Raw genomic sequence first — 23994 nt, 5'->3', positions numbered from 1 at the left:
TTGCTATGACACCTGTTGTTCACCATTCATGGCATTTGTATTTAAACCTCGTGATGCAGGTGCCAAATTAAGAGGCACCTTTATCTGGAGTGCCTTGTAATGTTGTGTGTGCTTTGGAATTCAGGGTCATGTGTCAATGGAAAGTAAATAATGATAAGGTTGAAATTATTAGATAAACCTACTGAACTGTGTTTTCCTTTTCACTTACAAATATACTGTTCGGGTTCTTGTAGTCACTGTATGAATTGTAGTCACTGTATGAATCCACTGTTACTTTTGTCAGTCCTGCAAAGTTTCAGGTTAATCAACTTGAAGCGAGAATTATTTATTTTTGTATTCTTGTTATTTATAATTGTACACAACTTTTGACTTGATAAAAGTATACTTTTCAAAAACGTTTTTAAAGCAAATGTGCTGCATTTGTTCCAATTGAATATTTCCAACAAGGACGGTAAAGTGTAGGGTACATGGATTAAGGCTGTCTTGGTTTGTGTCATGTCTAGAAGTGAACATTATCAAATGGTGTCCATGTTTCTTCTTCTTTTCCACTAGCATTGACTTTGCTGATAGCTATTTTATTGAGGACAAATGTACTTATTATGCCTGAGATGTGGTTTTCCCCATGGCTATTTTCAGATGAATTCCCTAACTAAGTCGCTGTTTTTCTGCTAAATTACTTAAATGTCATGTTAAAATTCAGTATGGCCTTTGGTATAACCACTAGATGCATGTGATGAAATAACCTGCTTTACGTAAAATATTGTTTGTTATAGCTTGGCAAAGATTATTGTAACTCTAGATGACAACATAAGGCTGCTTGTTTCCAAGTCTACTTCAATATTTGTTCCTTGCAATGCTACTTGGAGTATTTGTGATACTATCACAGTTTATGGAGAGTTTTGTCTGGGGCATGGGGTTTATGTTCAGCCACACCCGCTGTTGTGTTTCTGCATGCTTTCCCTTGACTCGCCGTCCTCTTCTAACTGCTTTTTGTTCTGTCCCCTTTGCCTGTGTAGATCCTTTCACTTATACAGAAGCTGTCGAAGACTCCATTCCAAACTTTAACCCTTTCCTTACACATCCTGTTGTCGATGTGGTTCATCTGCCTGTTGTGTCTTTCGATGGTGTTAGTTCTAGGACATCCACTCATGAAATGTTTGCTGGTAGACAACATTTACATTTTTTTAGTGTTAAGTTTTCTTTGTCTGTTATGGTGTTGTCAGAAATGTCTCCCATTGTCATATTCAGCCTGAATGCACCATTCCATAGACATAAAACCATTAGATGGTGATAGCTCTGACATCAGCCACGTACTCCTATGGAAAACTCCCGATGGCGCATGAAGCCGGAAACTATTTACATTTGAAGCGCGCCATATTACTGAATGGCACCAAAAAAAAAAGTTAAAATCATGGTGAAAGTGCCTGTAACTAGCAAAGGATCATGGTCGATGTAGTCGTTTTCATCGTGCCTGAGCGGGTTAACCTTAGTGTCTATGGCACATATGTCAGAGTCAAGGCCCGCGGGCCACATCCGGCCCATGAAAGGTTTTTTACGGCCCCTGGGATGATCTTGATTTATTATTAGAACCGGCCCGCAGACCGCAGCAAGCCGGCAGCCCGCAGATCTTTTACACGCACCAATACTACATTTCCCACAATGCAACGGTGACGCACCGAGCAGTGGCTGCTTCATTTCAATATTTATTGGCTGGTCGTCAGCATCACAGTAAAATTAACTTTCAGATACCCATCAAAAATGGCAAAACGGAAGGTGGACACTGAGAACCGGGGTTTCAAACAAGGTGGGAGTCGGAGTATATGTTCACGGAGGTAGCTGGAAAACCTGTGTGTCTTCTGTGTGGAGAAAGTGTGGCGGTACTGAAAGAGTATAATCTGAGACGACATTATGAAACGAAACACGCGGACAAAAACAAGAATATGGACATGGAACAAAGGCTACAAAAGGCAGAGGAATTAAAACGAGGCCTCAAATCTCGACAGGCTCTGTTCAAAAAAGCCAAATCACAAGGCCAGGCTGCTGTCAAGGCCAGTTTTATTTTGGCAGAAGAGATCGCTAAATCAGCCCGGCCATTTACGGAGGGGATTTCATCAAAAACTGCATGATTAAAGTTTGTGACGAAGTTTGCCCAGAAAAAAGGCAACTCTTTTTAAATGTGAGTCTGAGCAGAAACACCATTGCCGAGAGAGTAGACCAGTTGTCCATCAATCTAAAAGAGCAGCTTGTGAAAAAGGGAAAAGATTTCATTGCATATTCCTTGGCTGTGGATGAGAGCACCGACATTTCTGACATTGCCCAGTTGTCAATTTTCATCCGCGGAGTGGACTCCAGCCTAAGCGTGACAGAGGAGTTTTTGGCTTTACGTCCTATGCATGGCACAACTACGGGGCATGATTTGTATGAAGAGGTGTCAAGATGTGTAAATGAGATGGAGCTGCCTTGGGAAAAACTCGTGGGTTTGACAACCGACGGAGCACCTGCGATGTGTGGACACAGGAGCGGACTGGTGGCGAAGATACGGGAAAGATGCAAGAGGAAAGCTGCGCATCCAGGCTGCTCAAACGTTGTCTATGTTTGGCAGCACATACCTGTGTGAACAACTTTTTTCTTTGATGAACCTGAACAAAACATCACACAGAAGTCGACTTACTGCTGAACACCTCCACTCAATTCTGAGGATTTCCTCAGCTCAGAGCCTTACCCCGAACATTGATGAACTTGTGGAAAAGATGGGACACCACCAAGTATCACCCTCAACCTCAAACAAGTGAACATTACTGTGCAATCACATATTTAGAGTTTTTACTCAGTTCAAGTTTAAAAGTTAAAGTTTAATATTTGTTTTCACTGCATGTTACTTCTCCTTAAACAAAGTGTTGTTTTTGATTAATAGATTTTTGCACTTTATTTTATTGTATTTCAATCCAATTATATTTTAAAAATATTTCAGTTGAGTGGATGATATTGCTATTATTGTTTTTTTCTTTGAAGTAAATTTAGCCCAAAAATAGAAAATATAGGCTACTGATGGTGCCTTGAATACCGGTTTCTTTCATTTAATGTTCATGTTATGGGGATTTTTATATAAAGGAAATTTGTCTTTTGTGTCTGTTGAAAATTAAAGATTACTGACAGAGCCATAAGAAAATATTGCTTTATTTATCTGATCATATTGGAATATATTTGTTAGGTTTTCAGTAGGTTCAATTAGGTTCACTAGACTATATGCGTCATTTAAAAATTTTTCAATGAACATTCGAACAGTCCGGCCCTCGGCTTGTAGCTAAATTTTTTATTTGGCCCTCCGTCCATTTGACTTTGACACCCCTGGTCTATGGCATGAGGGCGCGAGCCTCCTCATAGCCTACCGGCCTGTGATTGGTCTGTTTCGGCACGTGGTCTGTGTGACAACAAACGCAGTGATCAGAATGGATCACTATTTAATTAAATATCTCCATTTGTAGCGAACTTATAAATCATTCACTGTGGGGATCGAACTTAATCATAATAAACAAATTCTATAGCCCAATACGTCCGTCAATTTTTGGGGCTTTCTAGTGCAGACCAGGGCTTTTGGCACTGCTAGTTTGAAGTTGCCAGCAGAACTCGTGAATTAATGCTCCAGACCGGACTTTGCACCATTACTTGTCGTGTGTGTGTGCGCCTCGAGAGTGATACTAAAGCGGCAATCAGCAATTGAAACAATAACACAAAAGCTTAATCCCCACCCCCTTTTTTTTCGTAAAAAGCTGAGAGATGTGGCTGGAGAAATTAAACCACTCTCAAATTAATAGACAGAGCTATGGATGCAAGGACTGACCATCCATGATATCAACATTATTGTTTTAACCATGTTTTGAGGCTATACAGTGGGTGTTTACATTTACTTTGTTTACAAACATTGGAGTAAATAAAACACGCTTATTTTGTGTTCTGATGCGGTATGAAATTAAACTAAGCTCATGAGGTATTTCTAAGGTATATTCTTCAAGACTCAGTGGGTACATATCATGTTTGAAGGCCAACAATGGATGTAGCACTGCAGATTGCCCCTTGAGTTGATGCAGAGTCAAAAGTGCTTGCTTCAGAACTCCAGTATTCTGAAGGGGAATATAGAATTCAACAGTGAATGTCTGGGGCTGTTCACATTGTGTGTGTGTGTGTGGGTACAATTTGTGTTTACATGCGGTATATGATGTGGTATTTAGATGTACTGATGCTACTAAAGGTTTTTCAGGAATCGGGTGCTTATCTTGGTCGTTGTAGATCCTTGGTATTAAAAAAAACAAGGAACGGTGATAGCATCTCCCATTAATGACCACAGCTACAAGGTTTTAAGTTTATGATGCTTTTCTTTTTAAGCTGACGCAAAACCTTGATGTTGCTGTATATTTGTTTTTGTTTGACTGTGTGCCGTGGCATGCCACTGACTGATTTAGGTTATTTATAGCATGGGCCTTAAAATATTTACATTCGCCACGTTTCCTTACCTATGTGTGTTCATCGCATGTCACTTCACAACTACTGTCTCCTTTTTTTTTTAAGTGTTAACAATCCACATTGTTGATTTGAATTTGAATTTTATTTTTCATTTTCCAGATCATTACAATCCCTTTATTGTTTCGAGCTCTTCCATTGCATCTGATCATGAGCACACAGTGCGGATAGAGCAGTTTATCTCAGGTACTATGACCGGGAACCTGACTGACCTGTTTTCTGAACAATCCTGGAAGCATAGGACCCTGAACTTACACCGGGTTCATGTTTGCTCTAGTCTAGTTGCTTCCCTGATTGCTGTTTGCCTTTAGTGCTAACATTTTAGTATTTTGCGTTTTGTTTGAGGTGGCTTTAAAAAATATATATTTCTCTTCCTTTTTCTCAAACTGCTGAGCTAGATATATATTATTTGACTTGATCTTCTTGCTTACTTTTCTGGAGCTATACTACATTTCATTTGTTGTGTTTTTCATTATTTCTAATCTTGTTTCTAAAATCCCATCTCTTTGTCTTTCTCCCCTCCTGCTTGCCACTGGTTGTGTCAGACTCTTTCTGTGGGCCAGCATCATACCCTACCACTCCTCTCTTCCAGTCTGAGCCCTCTGCTGTTGCTGGTCTATTTGGAGGTAGGTACCTGTGGCTTGCCATTCCTACTGCCCCCTGTCTACTCTCTGGCCTGAAAAAAACTTATTGGGTGTACAGAATATATTTAAATTGACAAGAAGGCTGTCTGCAAAGATGACGGCACCATCATACTTAAGTTAACAAGCGAAATAAAGGCTTCCGTTTTGCATCAGAAAGCTTTATAGCTCGATTAATGCCTCAGCTAATATCAACACTCTTGCTTCCTCTTAACCAGGATTCTCAGTGTCTTCCACCACGCAGCCCCAGACCGCCAGAGGCCTTAACGTCAACTTTGACTCTGTGTTTGGCAATAACTCAGCCTCCGCCAACAATGTTGACTCTGCTGGTAAGGATCATACATTCCCCGATCTCTCCCAATTCCCCATCCCTCTCTTCACATGCACAAGCGCCACATAGAAGTTACCCTTCGGCACAGATCTAGGATCAGCAATTAGATCACTTCCACACTGCTGCCCACTGGGCCCAACTCTCCTCGTGACTGGGGGCATCTCACCTCATGGGCCATTGCTGGGCTTGGATGTTTTGGAAAGGAATTCAAAATACTTGCAGTGAGTGCTTGATCAATGATTGAGAAAATGTACCTCCATGAGATATGGTCATGAATGATTTGCTTTGAAATGTTCCAAAAGTAGCATTCATGTTTATTTTTTTTGTTGCTATTTTGCATGGGAAAGTGCAGCCTTCCCTCAGGGATTCACATGCACTGTTTTCAATTACCTGTCTGTCATTCGACACATGGCGGGTTTCATAACTGGCAAGGTCTGCTCCGGTGCCTCCGAGCTCCTTTAGCCATACAGTTTGTCATGAACAGAACCCAAAGAGTCAGGGTAGTGCTGTCCTCATCTTCTCACTGCAATGTAACACTTCTCCATCACATTGTCTAATCTTGCATGAAATGGAAGAGCTTAGGAAATGAGTATTGGCACTATTTCAACTTCTCTCAACAAAGCCTTCTGCCCCTGAGTAGTTATGCCTACGAAGTCGTAAGTACATCACAGAAAGGTGCATTTGTCAGCAAAGTGCCTTTTGGTGCTCAATAAAGCGTATAGTGGAGAATGTACACATACACTACCGGTGAAAAGTTTTAGAACACCTACTCATTCAAAGGTTTTTCTTTATTTGTACTATTTTCTACATTGTAGAATAATAGTGAAGACATCAAAACTATGAAATACAACATATGGAATCATGTAGTAACCAAAAGTGTTAAATAAATCAAAGTATCTTATATTTGAGATTCTTCAAATGGCCACCATTTGCCTTGACAGCTTTGCAAACTCTTGACATTCTCTCAACCAGATTCACCTGGAATGCTTTTCCAACCGTCTTGAAGGAGTTCCCACATGCTGAGCACTTGTTGGCTGCTTTTCCTTCACTCTGCGGTCCAATCATCCCAAACCATCTCAATTGGGTTGAGGTTGGGGGATTGTGGAGGCCAGTTCATCTGATGCAGCACTCCATCACTCTCCTTCTTGGTAAAATAGTCCTTAAACAGCCTGGAGGTGTGTTGGGTCATTGTCCTGCTGAAAAACAAATGACAGGCGCACTAAGCCCAAACCAGATGGGATGGCTTATCGCTACAAATTCTAAAATATTATTTAGAATTTGAATTCTAAAATCAGACAGTGTCACCAGCAAAGCACCCCCACACAATAACACCTCCTCCTCCATGCTTTACGGTGGGAAATACACATGTGGAGATCATCCATTCACCCACACTGCGTCTCACAAAGACACACAGCAGTTGGAACTTTTAGTACTTTAGTAGTGGTTTCTTTGCAGAAATTTGACCATGAAGGCCTGATTCACACAGACTCCTCAGAACAGTTTATGTTGAGATGTGTCTGTTACTTGAACTCTGAAGTATTTATGTGGGCTGCCATTTCTGAGGCTGGAAACTCTAATGAACTTATCCCCTGCAGCAGAGGTAACTCTGGGTCTTCCATTCCTTTGGCGGTCCTCATGAGAGCCAGTTTCATCATAGCGCTTGATGGTTTTTGAGACTGCACTTGAAGAAGCTTTCAAAGTTCTTGAAATGTTTTGTATTGACTGACCTTTGTCTTTCACTTGTCACAACACAACTGATTGGCTCAAACGCATTATGAAGGAAAGAAATTCCACAAATGAACTTTTAACAAGGCACACCTGTTAATTGAAATGCATTCCAGGTGACTACCTCATGAAGCTGGTTGAGAGAATGCCAAGAATTTGCAAAGCTGCCATCAAGGCAAAGAGTGGCTATTTGAAGAATCTAAAATACATTTTAGATACACTTTTTTTTGGTTACTAAATGATTCCATGTGTGTTATTTCATTGTTTTGATGTCTTCACTATTACTCTATAAGGTAGAAAATAGTAAAAAATAAAGGAAAAAACGTTGAATGAGTAGGTGTTCTAAAACTTTTGACCAGTGGTGTACATGCATCTAATGTGTGGGTTTTGCAGTGCTTCACTCACAATCTCACCATTGTTTTGTTTCTCTCACTTGTCCATTGGGTGAACACACACTTTGGGCCTTGGCTGTTTCATGGCACATGACTGGGTGAGTTGATGACACACTCCTCAGCCGTGGACTGCGCCAGCAAACTTATTGTCATTTTCACGTGCGACATCTGCTTCCCACCACTCACATGAACCACATCATATTTCCTGTTTCGTCTGTGGATTTGTCTTTTACCCCCTCCCTCTCCCACCCTTCTTCCTTTTTTATGAATAATGTTTTAGGTGGTGTCCTCAAACCCACAGTGGCCTCCTCGCCCAGCCAGGGGCTAATCCCAAACGGGCAGCAGCTTGGGAAACTGGTGTCGGATGACCTGGACTCGTCCTTGGCCAACCTTGTGGGCAGTATGTATCATCAACATGCTCCTTAGGTCTTACACCCACCATACTGTAATGATCACATTTTATTTGTCACATGCACCAAATACAACAGGTTACACCTGTTTCACCTTACAGTGAAATACTTAAATAAATAAATAAATGAAATAAAGTATCAAATAATTAAAGAGCAGCAGTGAAATAGTGAGGCTATATACGGGGGTAACGGTACAGAGTCGATGTGCGGGGGCACCAGTCAGTTGAGGTAATTGAGGTAATATATACATGTGGGTAGAATTATTAAAGTGACTTATGCTTAGATAATAACAGAGAGTAGCAGCAGTGTAAAAGGGGGGCAATGCAAGTAGTCTGGGTAGCCATTTGATTAGATGTTCAGGAGTCTTATCTTGGGGGTAAAAGCTGTTTAGAAGCCTCTTTCACTTAGACTTGGCTCTAAGATGGTCAAGTCAGCGGCACTATTCGCTCAACTAACAATGTATTCTTTCTCCTTTTTAGATTTGGGAATTTGCAATGGTGTGGCAAAAAAGTAAGAATGCAATGATAACTGAACTGGAATGACTAATTATATTTTTTTACCATACTGATATATTGCGGTTGAATGAAAATAATTACCATTTCCATTTCCTATGTAGTGATATTCATTGGAGTCAGCCTGGTGAGAAAAAGTTGACAGGTGGATACAATTGGCAACCAAAGAGTGCTCCCTCTACCACATGGAACCCTGCCACCATGGTAAGTTTGCTTGGAATAAGTCTTTCTTTACTATAGTATCCAAAGTTCTGATCACAAAATTGTAATGCATGGATCAATATTAATCGTACTGCTACTTGTATGTATGTACTGACATGTACAGTGGGGCAAATGTATTTAGTCAGCCACCAATTGTGCAAGTTCTCCCACTTAAAAAGATGAGAGGCCTGTAATTTTCATCAAAAATCCAGAAAATCACATTGTAGGATTTTTAATGAATTTATTTGCAAATCATGGTGGAAAATAAGTATTTGGTCAATAACAAAAGTTATATACCCTTTGTTGGCAATGACAGAGGTCAAACATTTTCTGTAAGTCTTCACAAGGTTTTCACACACTGTTGCTGATATTTTGGCCCATTCCTCCATGCAGATCTCCTCTAGAGCAGTGATGTTTTGGGGCTGTTGCTGGGCAACACAGACTTTCAACTCCCTCCAAAGATTGTCTATGGGTTTGAGATCTGGAGACTGGCTAGGCCACTCCAGGACCTTGAAATGCTTCTTAACGAAACCACTCCTTCATTGCCCGGGCGGTGTGTTTGGGATCATTGTCATGCTGAAAGACCCAGCCATGTTTCATCTTCAATGCCCTTGCTGATGGAATGAGGTTTTCACTCAGAATCTCACAATACATGGCCCCATTCATTCTTTCCTTTACACGGATCAGTCGTCCTGGTCCCTTTGCAGAAAAACAGCCCCAAAGTACGTTTCCACACCCATGCTTCACAGTAGGTATGGTGTTCTTTGTATACAACTCAGCATTCTTTGTCCTCCAAACACGACGAGTTGAGTTTTTACCAAAAGATTATATTTTGGTTTCATCTGACCATATGACATTCTCCCAATATTCTTCTGGATCATCCAAATGCTCTCTAGCAAACTTCAGACGGGCCTGGACATGTGTCACCCTGCTTAAGCCAGTACGTCTGGCACTGCAGGATTTGAGTCCCTGGCGGCGTAGTGTGTTACTTTGGTCCCAGCTCTCTGCAGGTCATTCACTAGGTCCCCCCGTGTGGTTCTGGGATTTTTGCTCACCGTTCTTGTGATAATTTTGACCCCACGGGGTGAGATCTTGCGTGGATCCCCAGATCGAGGGAGATTATCAGTGGTCTTGTATGTCTTCCATTTCCTAATAATTGCTCCCACAGTTGATTTCTTCAAACCAAGCTGCTTACCTATTGCAGATTCAGTCTTCTCAGCCTGGTGCAGGTCTACAATTTTGTTTCTGGTGTCCTTTGACAGCTCTTTGGTCTTGGCCATAGTGGAGTTTGGAGTGTGACTGTTTGAGGTTGTGGACAGGTGTCTTTTATACTGATAACAAGTTCAAACAGGTGCCATTAATACAGGTAACGAGTGGAGGACAGAGAAGCCTCTTAAAGAAGAAGTTACAGGTCTGTGAGAGCCAGAAATCTTGCTTGTTTGTAGGTGACCAAATACTTATTTTCCACCAAAATTTTAAAATAAATTCATTAAAAATCCTAAAATGTGATTTTCTGGATTTTTTTTCTCTCATTTTGTCTGTCATCGTTGAAGTGTACCTATGATGAAAATTACAGGCCTCATCTTTTTAAGTGGGAGAATTTGCACAATTGGTGGCTGACTAAATACTTTTTTGCCCCACTGTATGTGTAACTGATAGATAGATGCACACTACATGTTTTTAAATATAGTGCATTCGAAAGTATTCAGACCCCTTGACTTTTTCTGCATTTTATTACGCTAAAGCCTTGTTCTAAAATGTATTAAATTAATATTTAATCAATCTGCACACAATACCCCAAAATGACAAAGCGAAGACTTGAGGTCGAAGGAATTGTCCGTAGATCTCTGAGACAGACAGGATTGTGTCGAGGCACAGATCTGGGGAAGGGTACCAAAACATTTCTGCAGCTTTAAAGGTCCCCAAGAACTCTGTGGCCTCCACTATTAAATGGAAGAAGTTTGGAACCACCAAGACTCGTCCCAGAGCTGGCCGCCCGGCCAAACTGAGCAATCAGGGGAGAAGGGCCTTAATCAGGGAGGTGACCAATAACCCAATGGTCACTATTACAGTGCTTCAGAGTTCCTCTGTGAAGATGGGAGGAACTTCCAGAAGGACAACCATTTCTGCAGCACTCCACCAATAAGGCCTTATGGTAGAGTGGCCAGGCGGAAACCACTCTTCAGTAAAAGGCACTCTCAGACCATGAGCAACAAGCTTCTCTTGACTGATGAAACCAAGATTGAACTCTTTGGCCTGAATTTCGAAGCGTCATGTCTGGATGAAACCTGGCACCATCCCTACGGTGAAGCATGGTGGCGGTAGCATCATGCTTTGGATGTTTTTCAACGGCTGGGACTGGGAGACTAGTCAGGATCGAGGGAAAGATTAATTGAACAAAGTACAGAGAGATCCTTGATGAAAACCTGCTCCAAATTTGCCAAAAATTCTAAACCTGTTTTTGCTTTGTCATAATGGGGTATTGTGTGGGTGGGTGGGTGGGGAGGGGGTGATAATGTAATCAATTTTAGAATATGGCTGTAATGTAACAATGTGGGAAAAGTATTTTCTAATCTGTGTCTCAAATGTCTTTTGCATTGTATAAATGTTCTCCTGGGGATAAAATGCAGAACGGCATTCATTTCCCACAATACGTAAGTCTCAATGGTTGTACTATTTCCTGCTCTTTGACCAAAGCTGGCATGCCTGGTATTAACCCCACACATTCACCCAGCCACGTGTTCTCTCTGACCGCTGTGGTCTGCACTATGGGCTTCTTCTGACCTGTTGACCTCAGTCTAGCACAGAACCCACAGCATGACCTGTCCTGGCTTTTCTCTCCTCCTTATTGCAGCCCTTTGTTCTCCAGAGGCTGGTTTATACTAGGTCTGACAACATGTCTGTAGACCATTAGAATGGTACAAGTGTCCATGGACAGTCTTAGACCTACTGTAGAAAAAAAACAATCCTTTGTCGTATTTAGTTATTGAATTTCTGGTCACACCTTGCTCAGTGCCTGCGTCACGAGGGTCACGTACTGTCTGTATAATAATTACATGACTGTTGTGACATCATGACAGTTATAACATGACATGTGAGCCGTGAGAAAATATTTAGGATATATCTGAATTTCTACAATAAGAACACATTTTTAGCCACTGTGTGCCCTTCTCCTATGTGTTGAGGGCAATGGTGTTAACCACTAGACCACCCCAACTCAGTTCGTTATTAAACTCAGTTTCTGTAAGCTGATCTCACCTGTTCACGACACTTTCAAACATCATTATTAAGACTTGGTCATCTAAGCCTAATGACTCAAGTGAAGGGTTTCCCCAAAAAATGATGTTTTGTGAGTGGTTAACATTCAAAAGAACGTTTCAGCTATTATCAAGTGAACACTTATGGAAATATACTGAAAGACCATGGTATATTTGTCTATTGATACGGACAAGTCTGGTTTGAAAAGAGAAACTGGGGTATGATCTTAGGTAACTGCATGGCTGATAACTCACACTTTTTTTTCCTTTCTTTTTTAAAACGTTTTCACCAGATATTACTTTGCCGTAAGGCTTTTCCTCATTCTCCCCTCGTGGTTGTTTCTTCTGAACAGGGTGCAAAACAGCATGGTGACTGGAAGCCTATCTACCACAATGTCAAAGCTGGCTAGCGAGACATACCCTATCCCGATTTGGTTATCACCCCCTGATTTGTATAAGGTTCTACCTTGCTTAACTCTGATAGCATCACCAACAGTCAATGTTCCGCACATCACCTCCTTTTGTTGAAAATGACTGCTTTCCATTTGATTGTTCTAAATAGTATCTGGTGATCCTCCCATATTTTACTATTCAAGCAAATTTCTGCAATGACCGAAATATTGCCTGCTGAGTATGCTTTTATGCAAAGCATTTGTGATCAAAGGGAGTAGTTGAAAAATGACTTTTGGGTGTTCGAAACAAGTGCCGACTGTAATTACCCCAACATTTATTCTTTGTACATCCATAATTCTGACCCTTTTCAATGGCTTGATTGCTGATTTAAATATTTCCTTCACAAGTGTGCCTTCTTCACGCAACTGAATGCCTGTGATGTTGAAACAAATCCGGGTTTGTTACTTACTACTGTGGGGGCTGTGTGATAGTCTTGCAGTTCCTCTATAAAAGCCCCCCTCTGTCTTTTTCAGCAGAGCAGCTCTGCACCTGCAAGTAACAGCTTCTTGCTTCAGGGCTCTCTCGCTCTCTCTGTGCTTAAGATTCCCACACAGCTCTTCTGGTTAGCCCTAACATACACTGTAAGGGTAAACGAGGGGAAATAAGGACAAGCATGCAACAAATGGTTCCCAGATGTTCCATTAGTCTTGCCAAAGTGGAAGCAGGCAGGCATTGAGTATGACGTGTTGCATGTGAATTGGACAATTGTAGCTTGTCAGAGAGCTGAACAAAGACAACATTGTTCAGGTGGGTTGTTTCTGGAGAGGACCAAATTTACTAAGTTTGCACCTGTTATTCTGTAAAAGTGATTCATGAACTAAACATGAATATGAAATGATTTATTTACGCTAAGTTACAGTGCCTGTAGAAAGTTGACACTCCGCCTGGATTTCTTCACATTTTGTGTTACAAAGTGAGATTAAAATGGATGTAATTGCCATGTTTTTGTCCACGATCTACACAACATACACAACTCTTAATATAAGAAGGTGAATGAAAAATAAATGACTAATATACCTTCATTAGGTGTTAGAAACACATTTGGCAGTGATTACAGCTGTAAATCTCCTAGGGTGAGTCTCATAAGAACTTTGCACACCAGTATTGTGCAATATTTGCCCATTATTCTTTTAAAAGATTTTTCAAGTCTTGACATAGATTTTCAAGCAGGAACATTTACTGTCTTGGTAAGCAGCTCCAGTGTAAATTTGGCTTTGTGTTGTAGGTTACTGTCCTGCTGAAAGGTGAAATCCTCTCCCTGTGATGCAGCCACCACCATGCTTGAAAATAAGGAGGCAGTTACTCTGATGTTGTGTTGGATTTGTCCCAAATATAAGGCTTTGCATTTAGGCTAAAAATGTTATTCCTTTGCTTTTGTTTTTTTTTCAGCATTACTTTGGTGCCTTGTTGCGAACGTATGCATATTTTGGAATATTTGTATTCTGTATATTTATTTATATTCGCTCTGTCATTTAGGTTGTTATTGTGGAGTTACTAAAGTGTTGTTGATCCAGCCTCTGTTTTCTTCCATCACAGCCATTGAACTCTGTAGCTGTTTTAAAATCACCAATGGCCTCATGGTGACATCACTGAGCAGTTTCATTCCTGTCCCGCAGCTCAGTTCAGAAGGACAACTGTATCTTTGTGACTGGGTGGTTTAATACATAATCCACAGCATAATTATTAACTTGACCATGCTTAAAGATATATTCCATGTCTGATTTGTTATTGTTACTCATCTACCAACCATTGCCCTTCTTTATGGTTTCAAAAAGGTTTTTGTCATTTATGCTTTCCCTGGTTTTTGTCATTTAATCTGTGCTTGAAATTCAATACTTGACTGAGGGACCATTCATGTGTGTGCACAGTGGCAAGAAAAAGTATGTGAACCCTTTGGAATTACCTGGATTTCTGCATAAATGTGTTAGCAAATTTGATCTGATCTTCATGTAAGTCACAACAATAGACAAACATAATAACACACAAATGATTGTATTTTTCTTGCCCGAATACATAATTTAAACATTCACAGTTTAGGTTGGAAAAAGTATGTGAACCCCTAAGCTAATGACTTCTCCAAAGCTAATTGGAGTCAGGAGTCAGCTAACCTGGATTCAAAATCAATGTGACGATATTGGAGATGTTGGTTAGAGCTGCCTTGCCCTATTAAAAAAAACAAAAAAAACTCACAAAATGTGAGTTTGCAATTCACAAGAGCATTGCCTGATGTGAACCATGCCTCAAACAAAAGAGATCTCAGAAGACCTAAGATTAAGAATTGTTGACATGCATAAAGCTGGAAAAGGTTACAAAAGTATCTCTAAAAGCCTTGATGTTCACCAGTCCACGGTAAGACAAATTGTCCATAAATGGAGAAAGTTCAGCACTGTTGCTACTCTCCCTAGGAGTGGCCATCCTGCAAAGATGACTGCAAGACCATAGCGCAGAATGCTCAATGAGGTTAAGAAGAATCCTAGAATGTCAGCTAAAGACTTACAGAAATCTCTGCAACATGCTAACATCTATTTTGACGAGTCTATGATACGTAGAACACTAAACAAGAATGGTATTAATGGGAAGACACCATGGAAGAAGCCACTGCTGTCCAAAAAAAGCCTTGCTGCACGTCTGAAGTTTGCAAAGGTTCCACAGCGCTACTGGCAAAAATATAATGTGGACAGTTGAAACTACAGTTGAGTTGTTTGAAAGGAACACACAACACTACGTGGAGAGAAAAAAGGCACAGTACACCAACAACCTCATCCCTACTGTAAAGTATGGTGGAGGGAGCATCATGGTTTGGGGCTGCTTTGCTGCCTCAGGGCCTGGACTGCTTGCTATCATCAACGGAAAAAATGAATTCTCAAGATTATCACATTTTGCAGGAGAATGTTAGGCGATCTGTCCGCCAATTGAAGCTCAACAGAAGTTGGGTGATGCAACAGGACAACGACCCAAAACACTGAAGTAAATCAACAACGGAATGGCTTCAACAGATGAAAATACGCCTTCTGGAGTGGCCCAGTCAGTTCTGACCTCAACCCGATTTGAGATGCTGTGGCATGACCTCGAGAGCAGTTCACACCAGACATCCCAAGAATATTGTTGAACTGAAACAGTTTTGTAAAGGGTAATGGTCCAAAATTCCTCCTGATTGTTGTGCAGGTCTGATCCGCAACTACAGAAAATGTTCTGTCTGTCTTAGTCATTCAAAAAGTCATGTCAACACCTATTATTACATACAGAGTGATTCCATATAATTTAACTTAACTTCGTTAAGCCAAATTAGACTTTGGAACTAATTTAGGCTTGCGTAAACCAAGGGGATAATCTTGTGCGACAACCATTTTAGTTAATACATTTTTATGGAGGGGGCCTAGACTTTATATAGGCACTGCCACTTAGGAGACGCTTTTATCCAAAGAGACTTAGCATATAAGATGACTAACTTTCTGTTAAAGTGTCCTGGTTCATTGAGTGATCATCTTTGCTTGTGTCATTTCAGGCACCATCTGTCATGGCCTTCCCTGCAACGACGCCGACGGGAATGATGGCATATGGAATGGTAAGTAGTTTGGGGGGGTTTATCTTTTCAATCTCATGAAGCCATGCCTCGGAACCCTTTTTATATATACAGTACCAGTCAAAAGTTTGGACACCTACTCATTCAAGGATTTAAAATTATTTATTTTTTTACTTTTGTCTGCATTGTAGAAGAATAGTGACAACATCAACACTATGAAATATCACATGAAATCATGCAGTAACCAAAAAAGTGTTCAACAAATCCAAATGTATTTTATATTTGAGATTCTTCAAAGTAGCCACCCATTGACTTGATGACAACTTTGCAAACCTTTGGCATTCTCTCAACCAGCTTCACCTGGAATGCTTTTCCAACAGTCTTGAAGGAGTTCCCACATATGCTGAGAACTTGTTGGCTGCTTTTCCTTCACTCTGCCTTCAACCCATCCCAAACCATCTCAATTGGGTTGAGGTCAGTTGATTGTGGAGGCCTGGTCATCTGATGCAGCACTCCTTCTTGGTCAAATAACCCTTACACAGCCTGGAGGTGAAAAACAAATGACAGTCCCACTACGCCATTCCATTTGGTTTGAGCTTATCGCTGCATAATGCTGTGGTAGCCATACTAGTTAAGTGTGCCTTGAATTCTAAATAAGTCAAGACAGTGTCACCAGAAAAGCACCATCACACATCCTCATCCATGCTTCATGATGGGAAACACACATGCGGAGATCATCCGTTCACCTACTCTGCGTCTCACAAAGACAGCGGTTGGAACCAAAAATCTCAAATTTGGACTCATTAGACCAAAGGACAGATTTCCACCGGTCTTATGTCCATTGCTCGTGTTTCTTGGCCCAAGCAAGTCTCTTCTTATTATTGATGTCCTTTAGAAGTGGTTTCTTTGCCGCAATTCGACCATGAAGGCCTGATTCACGCAGTCTCCTCTGAACAGTTGATGTTGAGCTGTGTCTGTTACTTGAACTCTGAAGCATATATTTGGGCTGCAATTTCTGAGTTACAGTTAACTCTAATGAACTTATCCTCTGCAGCAAATGTAACTCTGGGTCTTCCATTCCTGTGGCGGTCCTTATGAGAGGCAGTTTCATCATAGCGTTTGATGGTTTTTGAGACTGCACTTGAAGGAACTAAAAGTTCTTGAAATGTTCTGGATTGACTGACCTTCATGTCTTAAAGTAATGATAGACTGCTGTTTCTCTTTGCTTATTTGAGCTGTTCTTGCCATAATATGGACTTGGTGTTTTACCAAATAGGGATGTCTTCTGTATACATACCACCCCTAACTGATTGGCTCAAATGCATTAAGAAGGAAAGAAATTCCACAAAAAGGCACACCTGTTAATTGAAATGTATTCCAGGTGATTACCTTATGAAGCTGGTTAAGAGAATGCCAAGAGTGTGCAAAGCTGTCATCAAGGAAAAAGGTGGCTACTTTGAAGAATCTCAAATATGAAATATATTTTTATTTGTTTAACACTTTTTTTGGTTACTACATGATTCCACATGTGTTATTTCATAGTTTTGATGTCTTCACTATTATACAACAATGTAGAAAATAGTACAAATAAAGAAAACCCTGGAATGAGTAGGTGTATCAACTTTTGACTGGTACTATATATCTAACATTATTTTTTACACGTTCTGAGAATGTTGCACCATACCATTCAGTACATTAATTGATGTTGTTTACATCTCTAAGCCTTCTGTTTGTCAGAAAGAAATTATCATTCCCCTTTCTTTGAACCAATGACAATTGTTGTTTGCTAGGTTGACTTCTGCAAAAAAAAGAAATCCTTTAACACTGGTTCACTCCAGGTTCAGGGTTCATAAAGCGTATCATAGTAGGATCAGTTTAGCCTTTTTAGATTATAATGAATGGACCGAGGGGGCCTGAACCTGTATCAGCACTCCTTCTTATAGACACTTTATGAATACAGGCCTTTCCAATGCAAAGGTGACCATTCCTGTGCTTTTAAAGAAGCTGAAAGGCCAAGTCCTTACAATAATTAAAATGTACTATTTCACCAGCATAATACTGCAGTAGCACAGATTTAGTTGACTTCCAGTGTAGGGCTGGCACAATTAATATATAATCATGTAACCGACGATTATGGATGAAGACCATCATGAAAATAAAACTGTCAAAACGTTTTGTTTAAAAAATATATATTTTTGTGGAACAAACAACTGACAAAATTCCATGACCATCAGAGCCCTACTCTAGTGATGTGTTGATGAGTTGGTGGTGAGAGAGCTGGTGTTCTTGTCAGTGGCGGTGATGTTGTGGGTGGTGTCTGTTATGATTGATGTATTGTAACAGGCCCACAATGTGGTTACTACAGTCTGATTTGGATATACATTTGGCTGTTTACGCTGCAAAACATTTATAAGTTGTCCCTTTTTCGGGTTTAGAAGAAGTGACTGCTCAATGCTAACTCCCATTTGTATATGCTGGTGGCAAAGCTAGCACTTGGAAATTGGTGGTGGTAATCAACCAATTAACTGCATTACAGTTAAAAATGACTAAGATCACATGAGCATATATTGGGGTTGACATCCTTACAAGCATTATACTTAGATTTTTACCTCAACAGGTTATTTTTTATGTGTGTATTTTACACTAACTAAGCCAATTTTGCTGGGGGGGGCAACGAGGAGATTTGGGATCTTTCCCCCACCGTTTCCATTGCAGTTCCATTGTTTTGGTCGGGTTTGATTGACTTCTTCACCGCATGTATACCATAGAATAAATAGAACGGGCGTCCCCATTCAAGGCAATTCTGGAATAACGGCCGTAGGTGCAAATCAGGAAGTAAAACAGGAAGTGTACCCATCAAAATGTGTTGTGATTTGTTGATTCAACTCAACTGATATTGCAAAAAATATTCCATTGCATGAGCCACATCATTTGAATGAACATTCCTACATTACCATGGAAATAATTGCATTTCAATACCAGGTAGCCATTGTGAGTGTACCCATGATTTACCAGTCAAATTGCCAGGGATAGAGGTTCCTAAGCCATTTTTTTTTTCATTTTATTTCTATGGGGAATACCTTTTTATGTTTTTAATCGGTGTTTGTTTGGCTTTTGAAGCATGTAACACCCGGACCAATTTGTGGCAGTGTATTGCACAGTATAGTGTAAACTATGGTCTCGTTAATTTCTACATCCATAGATGAGCCAAAGGGTTCATGACGAATCAAATGGAAAAGTGACAGATGTCTTGTAATGATTGACAATGCCATGCATCACAAGATGGTCTGATTCAGCTGTAGTGGTTAACTTTTACTGCCCAATGCTTGTCTCATTAAGGAGCTACTGTATATTTGAACTACAGTTAATTAGTCACCAGAGTCAAATCAGCCGAGGAACTTAAGCAATGATTTTGTTCTGTTCAAATTCCACTGCACTTGAGACTGAGACATCGTACTACTACATAACCCGTCATGTCTCACTGGAATAACACAAGCAGTTATGTCAGAAGGATTTCCATTTCTTCAGCAGGATGTCGTTTTGATTTTCACAATTTTAATTTTGTTTGTTTGTTTCTCTTTCTTCAGCCTCCCCAGATGGGTTCCATGGCCATGATAAACCAACCCACCATGATGTACAGCCAACCGGTTGTGAGGCCGGCCAACCCCTTTGGCCCGGCCCCAGGAGCACAGGTACAGGTGCTCTCCATTCTACTCCCTTCCCCAGGAGCTTTCATCTGAACGGATGCCAAGGAGTAGGGTGAAGTGGCCCTCTAGACACTGATCTTGGTTCAGTTTAGAATTTACCCAACTAATGGCTATGGCTAGGAATGGGTGAGGGGAAGCTGATCATAGATCTGTACATAGGAGAAATTTCACCCTGGAGCAGATCCCAACTCTTCTTGCTTTCTGAGGAGAGGTGCCTGGCTAAATTGTCCACGTCCTTGAACTAGTATCTATCAGAATGGGGTCAATTCCATTTAAATTCGGCAAGTTTATTTAAATTCCAAAATTGGATTTGATCTCTGCTACCGTCATTGAAAATAAGAATTTGTTCTTAACTGACTTGCCTTGTAAAATAAAGGTTAAATAAATAAAATAAAATCTAAGTATGATTCTGTGGCCAAATTAACTCCCACTGAGGTGGTCTGCCTGTTGTATGTATGGACAAATCTGTCAGCAGGAAGCATCCAGCACCACAACCCATTCTCCATAAAAGTGGTATTGGAATACACACATAGGCATTCCATATATCACTGTTAAATGATGTAATGTGGCATAAAGAATTCTATTCCGGAGGGCAATTGGAATTCTGTGTTTTGGGACTTCTATTCAGAATGCGCTTCCACATTCACCCTCATGCCATTTCAGTGATGATGTGAAAATATATGCATGCACTCACTACTGTAAGTCTCTATGGATATGTACACCCTCATGCCTGTTTCATCCCGTCAGTAGGCTCTAAATCAGAATGGTAGCAACCTTAGGAGAATATATTTTGGGGAAGCAGGGTATCTTTTCTGACACGATACTCTGATCTGCTGTCCTCATGTCAAGAGTTGTAAGGTTTTACCTCCACACTGAACATGTTAGGCAACTACACTCTGGACCTGACCTTGTTCTCTCCATTCTACTCCCTTCATATCTGTAGCTAGGTTTTCCCCTCCTCCCGTTTCTTTTTCCCTCTTTAGCTGTTCCTCCATTCCCCTGACCCTGTCATTCTCTCTGAACTAGTCCTCGGCAGCTTCTAGTCCCTCCAGTCAGAGTCCTCTCAGAGCGCCAGGAAAGGACCCTTTTGCACAGCTCTCTCTCAAGGATTTCTTGTAGTACATCTTTAGGTACATGTCCTGTGTGCGTCTTGGCGTGTGTGCTGCATGCTCATATCGGCAAACTTTTGCTCCGCTTGCCGTGTACACAGTGAGTTTGTTGATTTATTTGTGCTTCAACAACTAACACTGGCTTAGTCATTCCCTTTATAGTCACTCAACCACCTGTAAGATGCCTTGCATGTCTGCACAGAAGTCTGACCGAGACTGCGAAACAACACTTTTCAAAAAGTACATTGGTCCATGTGATATTTTGACAGTGTAATGAAAGTAGTACTGTTATTAAACCATATCTATCACTTGACTAACCTTTGAGACATTTATTTTAAAACACAGCCCCATTTGGTTTGCATCAAATATCAAATCGACATTTGCATAAATTATGTTGTGGAAGTTGACTGTTAAATGCCACTGTTTTTTTTACATTTTTTTACACAGTTAAGTCAAATGTAGACTGCTAAATATGTTGATTATTTTCTCCAGAGTGGACTGGAGCCCTATATGTTTGTTTATCATGCTGCAATTTACATTTTTTGTTTGCATACATCACATTTGCATCAAATTAAATCTAAATGAGGCCGGAATTCAATAGATTGTTCTGCACTGCAATTTCAGGTGTGTTGGATTTGGCCAGCAGTATGTCCTGGATGGAGGGTGTTTTGGATTAAAGAATAGTCAATCCTGTTGTATGCCGGGGGATCGCTCAACAGGTCATGATACGGGACTGGGGATTCCTGAATCAGTGTCAATTCCCTCCATTATGGACACTGCTGTGCAAATCAAACACACAGCTGAGAACACCTGTGTAAAAAAACAACAAAAAAAAAACAATCAAATCATTTTTTTATTGTATTCTGGCCTATGTTTGTGAAAGTTTGATTTGTTATCAAGGAAAGCAAGGAGTATGAATGTTTGGCATAATCAATTTCTAAAACAAATGCTTTGAATGATAACGCGTCTTAGTGACTATTCAGCATGGCCTTTCTTTCTCTCTGCAGATGCAGTTCATGTAACCTGAAAGGGAGGCTTTTGTCCTCTGAAGGCAAACCAAGAAGCAGCTAAACTTTCACTTTCAAGTAAAATTCTGTTTTTACTCATCGTTGAGAATATCAGCCCAAATAAGAAAGGACTTGAAGGAATCAAGGGGAGGAAGCCATGTCCAAGACGTGTCAAGTATACGTAGGACAAGGATCCCATTTTGTAATTTGTCTTATGAGAAAAAGTGTGTGACCCCTCTACAGGGATCACTCATCCCATTTGTCTTCTGTAAAAGATAAACATGGGTGTGGAAAGGGAGATAATTTGACTTTGCTGTTATGTATAAAAAATAGTGGGTTATCACACACAGCTTGATGTTATTGGGGTGAGGATGTGGATTCAAGTGGGACGAGTGGAAAAATTGCTTGATCTGATCATCAATCGTGCATTATCTAATTTAACCATCACTGATTAGTAACGCTAACCTGTTTTATACCATGATTTCAATATTCTTTCTTTAAAAAAAGTTATATTACATTTGCAGTAGACATTCCTTGTGTATTGTTAGTATTTATTTATAATTACCCATGGAGGAAATGGGGTGGGTGGGTGGGGGGATGATAATAATGTCATTGAACTCTTCCTTGTGGGAGGTATTCAGGTTTATACATGGTTATGATTGATTGTATGATTGGAGTTTGAGAGTGACAGAGTAAAAAATAGTTAATATAAAGATGAAAAAAATGTAACTGACTGTCAACAGACAGTTTAGCTCTAATCACTGAACTGGCATAATGTCAAGCACAGTTCTTTGTGGCTCAAAGTTACAACCCTCCATGTGTAAGGGGTGATATGGACGTCAAACAAGGGTATTCATTCAATACAGTCAATTCTGTGAGCTAGGGTCTTTTTTCTTTTTTTGCAAGGGAACATTTTCACGCACTAGCAAAGCACTACATTTGTGATTCGGCGGCATTGCATTGAGGTGGATCCGCATTTATGCTTTACGCTTGGCATGTCGTTTATTTTACAAGGCTGCCTTTCCAACCTGAATGTGCAGTGTTTCCTTCAGGCTCGGGGCCATCTTTACATAGACCAGCACTGGGATAGGGGGAAAGAGGGAGGTGATCTTCACAGGAGGCAGGGGGAAAAGCTGTGATTGTGTCACTGGGAGGTCAGCTCTGTGTAAGTGGCAGACCTGGGTTCAACTACTATTGGACATCTTTTAAATACTTTGTTTGCTTTAGCCTGTCTAGAGTGCCAGATATGCTGTGTTAGCAGTTTTGGGATGATTCAATTGGTCCATTAAGCCAGACGAGCTCAATCAAGCACAGAAAGTGTGAAATTAGTATTTGATCCCATGTCTGGTAAGTGGGCAGAAGGGTCCAGTTAAGCAGGGAGAAATGGAACACTGTTGATCGGTGCTTTGTGTGTGTGTATATAGAAGGGAGCCTATCCCATGATGGAAAGGATATGTGCAGGATGGTCAGAACCTGAAGGTTATTCTATTCATCAAATATTTACTGCATTGTCCTTGCAGAGTATATTTTTGTTTATATTAAATATAAATAAATTGATGTATGCAGACTTTTGGTTGATTTTTCCAATAAAGTGCAGTTTCCAGTGGGTTTTATTTAAAAAAAATGTAAAACATCTTCACATAGTATTTTGCCCCAGTTTCTTGAGTTTGTGTGGGTGTATGTGAAAGGATGATGATAAATTAATTGTAATCCACTGTATTACATACAGGTCATGACACGAGTGGCCAAATGAGGAAGATTGGTTTTATATGAGGGAGACTAATACATTGCTCTAATTCCCCCCAGGTTATAACCAGGGCTGATTTAACCCGGGGAAGTATCATGTGGCATATTTGTTTAAGAAAACATTCCCGGATCCTTGCTTTGTAGTTTCATTGCATGTTTAATGGGAATACATGTCTCTGATGCCAACATGAGGCCAATGCTAGATTTACAAAAGTGTGTGTGTGTGTATCCATGCTTTGGCCTGGCTACTTGAACCTCTTGTGGATGATAGGTAGCTGGCAGGTAGCCGGTAGCGGAATGTAGCCTAGTGGTTAGAGCATTGGGCCAGTAACTGAAAGTTTGCTAGATTGAATCCCTGAGCTGACAAGGTCAAATCTGTTGTTCTGCCCCTGAACAAGGCATTTAACCCACTGTTCCTAGGCTGTCATTGTAAATAAGAATTTGTTCTTAACTGACTTGCCT

General features: G+C 40.5%; 1 protein-coding gene across 10 annotated transcripts in view; it reads left to right on the top strand.

The window, feature by feature from the left end:
* LOC135550939 (phosphatidylinositol-binding clathrin assembly protein-like) overlaps nt 1-23432 on the top strand; it is a 55728-nt gene extending 32296 nt beyond the window's left edge. For 2 of the 10 annotated variants that reach the window (XM_064982214.1, XM_064982213.1), the window contains exons 13-23: nt 4621-4704; nt 5064-5144; nt 5378-5488; nt 7888-8007; nt 8497-8527; nt 8634-8733; nt 11361-11384; nt 15946-16005; nt 19551-19655; nt 20697-20800; nt 21787-23432. In XM_064982214.1, coding sequence (XP_064838286.1) covers nt 4621-4704; nt 5064-5144; nt 5378-5488; nt 7888-8007; nt 8497-8527; nt 8634-8733; nt 11361-11384; nt 15946-16005; nt 19551-19655; nt 20697-20789 — 809 coding nt within the window. In that variant the 3' untranslated portion in view covers nt 20790-20800; nt 21787-23432. The remainder of the gene's footprint in view (nt 1-4620; nt 4705-5063; nt 5145-5377; nt 5489-7887; nt 8008-8496; nt 8528-8633; nt 8734-11360; nt 11385-15945; nt 16006-19550; nt 19656-20696; nt 20801-21786) is intronic. The other 8 variants (XM_064982215.1, XM_064982218.1, XM_064982216.1 and 5 more) reach the window with 8 other exon arrangements.
* Nucleotides 23433-23994: the final 562 nt, after the last annotated feature.

This window comes from Oncorhynchus masou, chromosome 12, assembly GCF_036934945.1.
Source record: "Oncorhynchus masou masou isolate Uvic2021 chromosome 12, UVic_Omas_1.1, whole genome shotgun sequence".
NCBI lineage: Eukaryota > Metazoa > Chordata > Actinopteri > Salmoniformes > Salmonidae > Oncorhynchus > Oncorhynchus masou.
The sequence above is the reverse complement of the archived record's forward strand: the minus strand, read 5'-3'. Positions and strand labels throughout refer to the sequence as shown.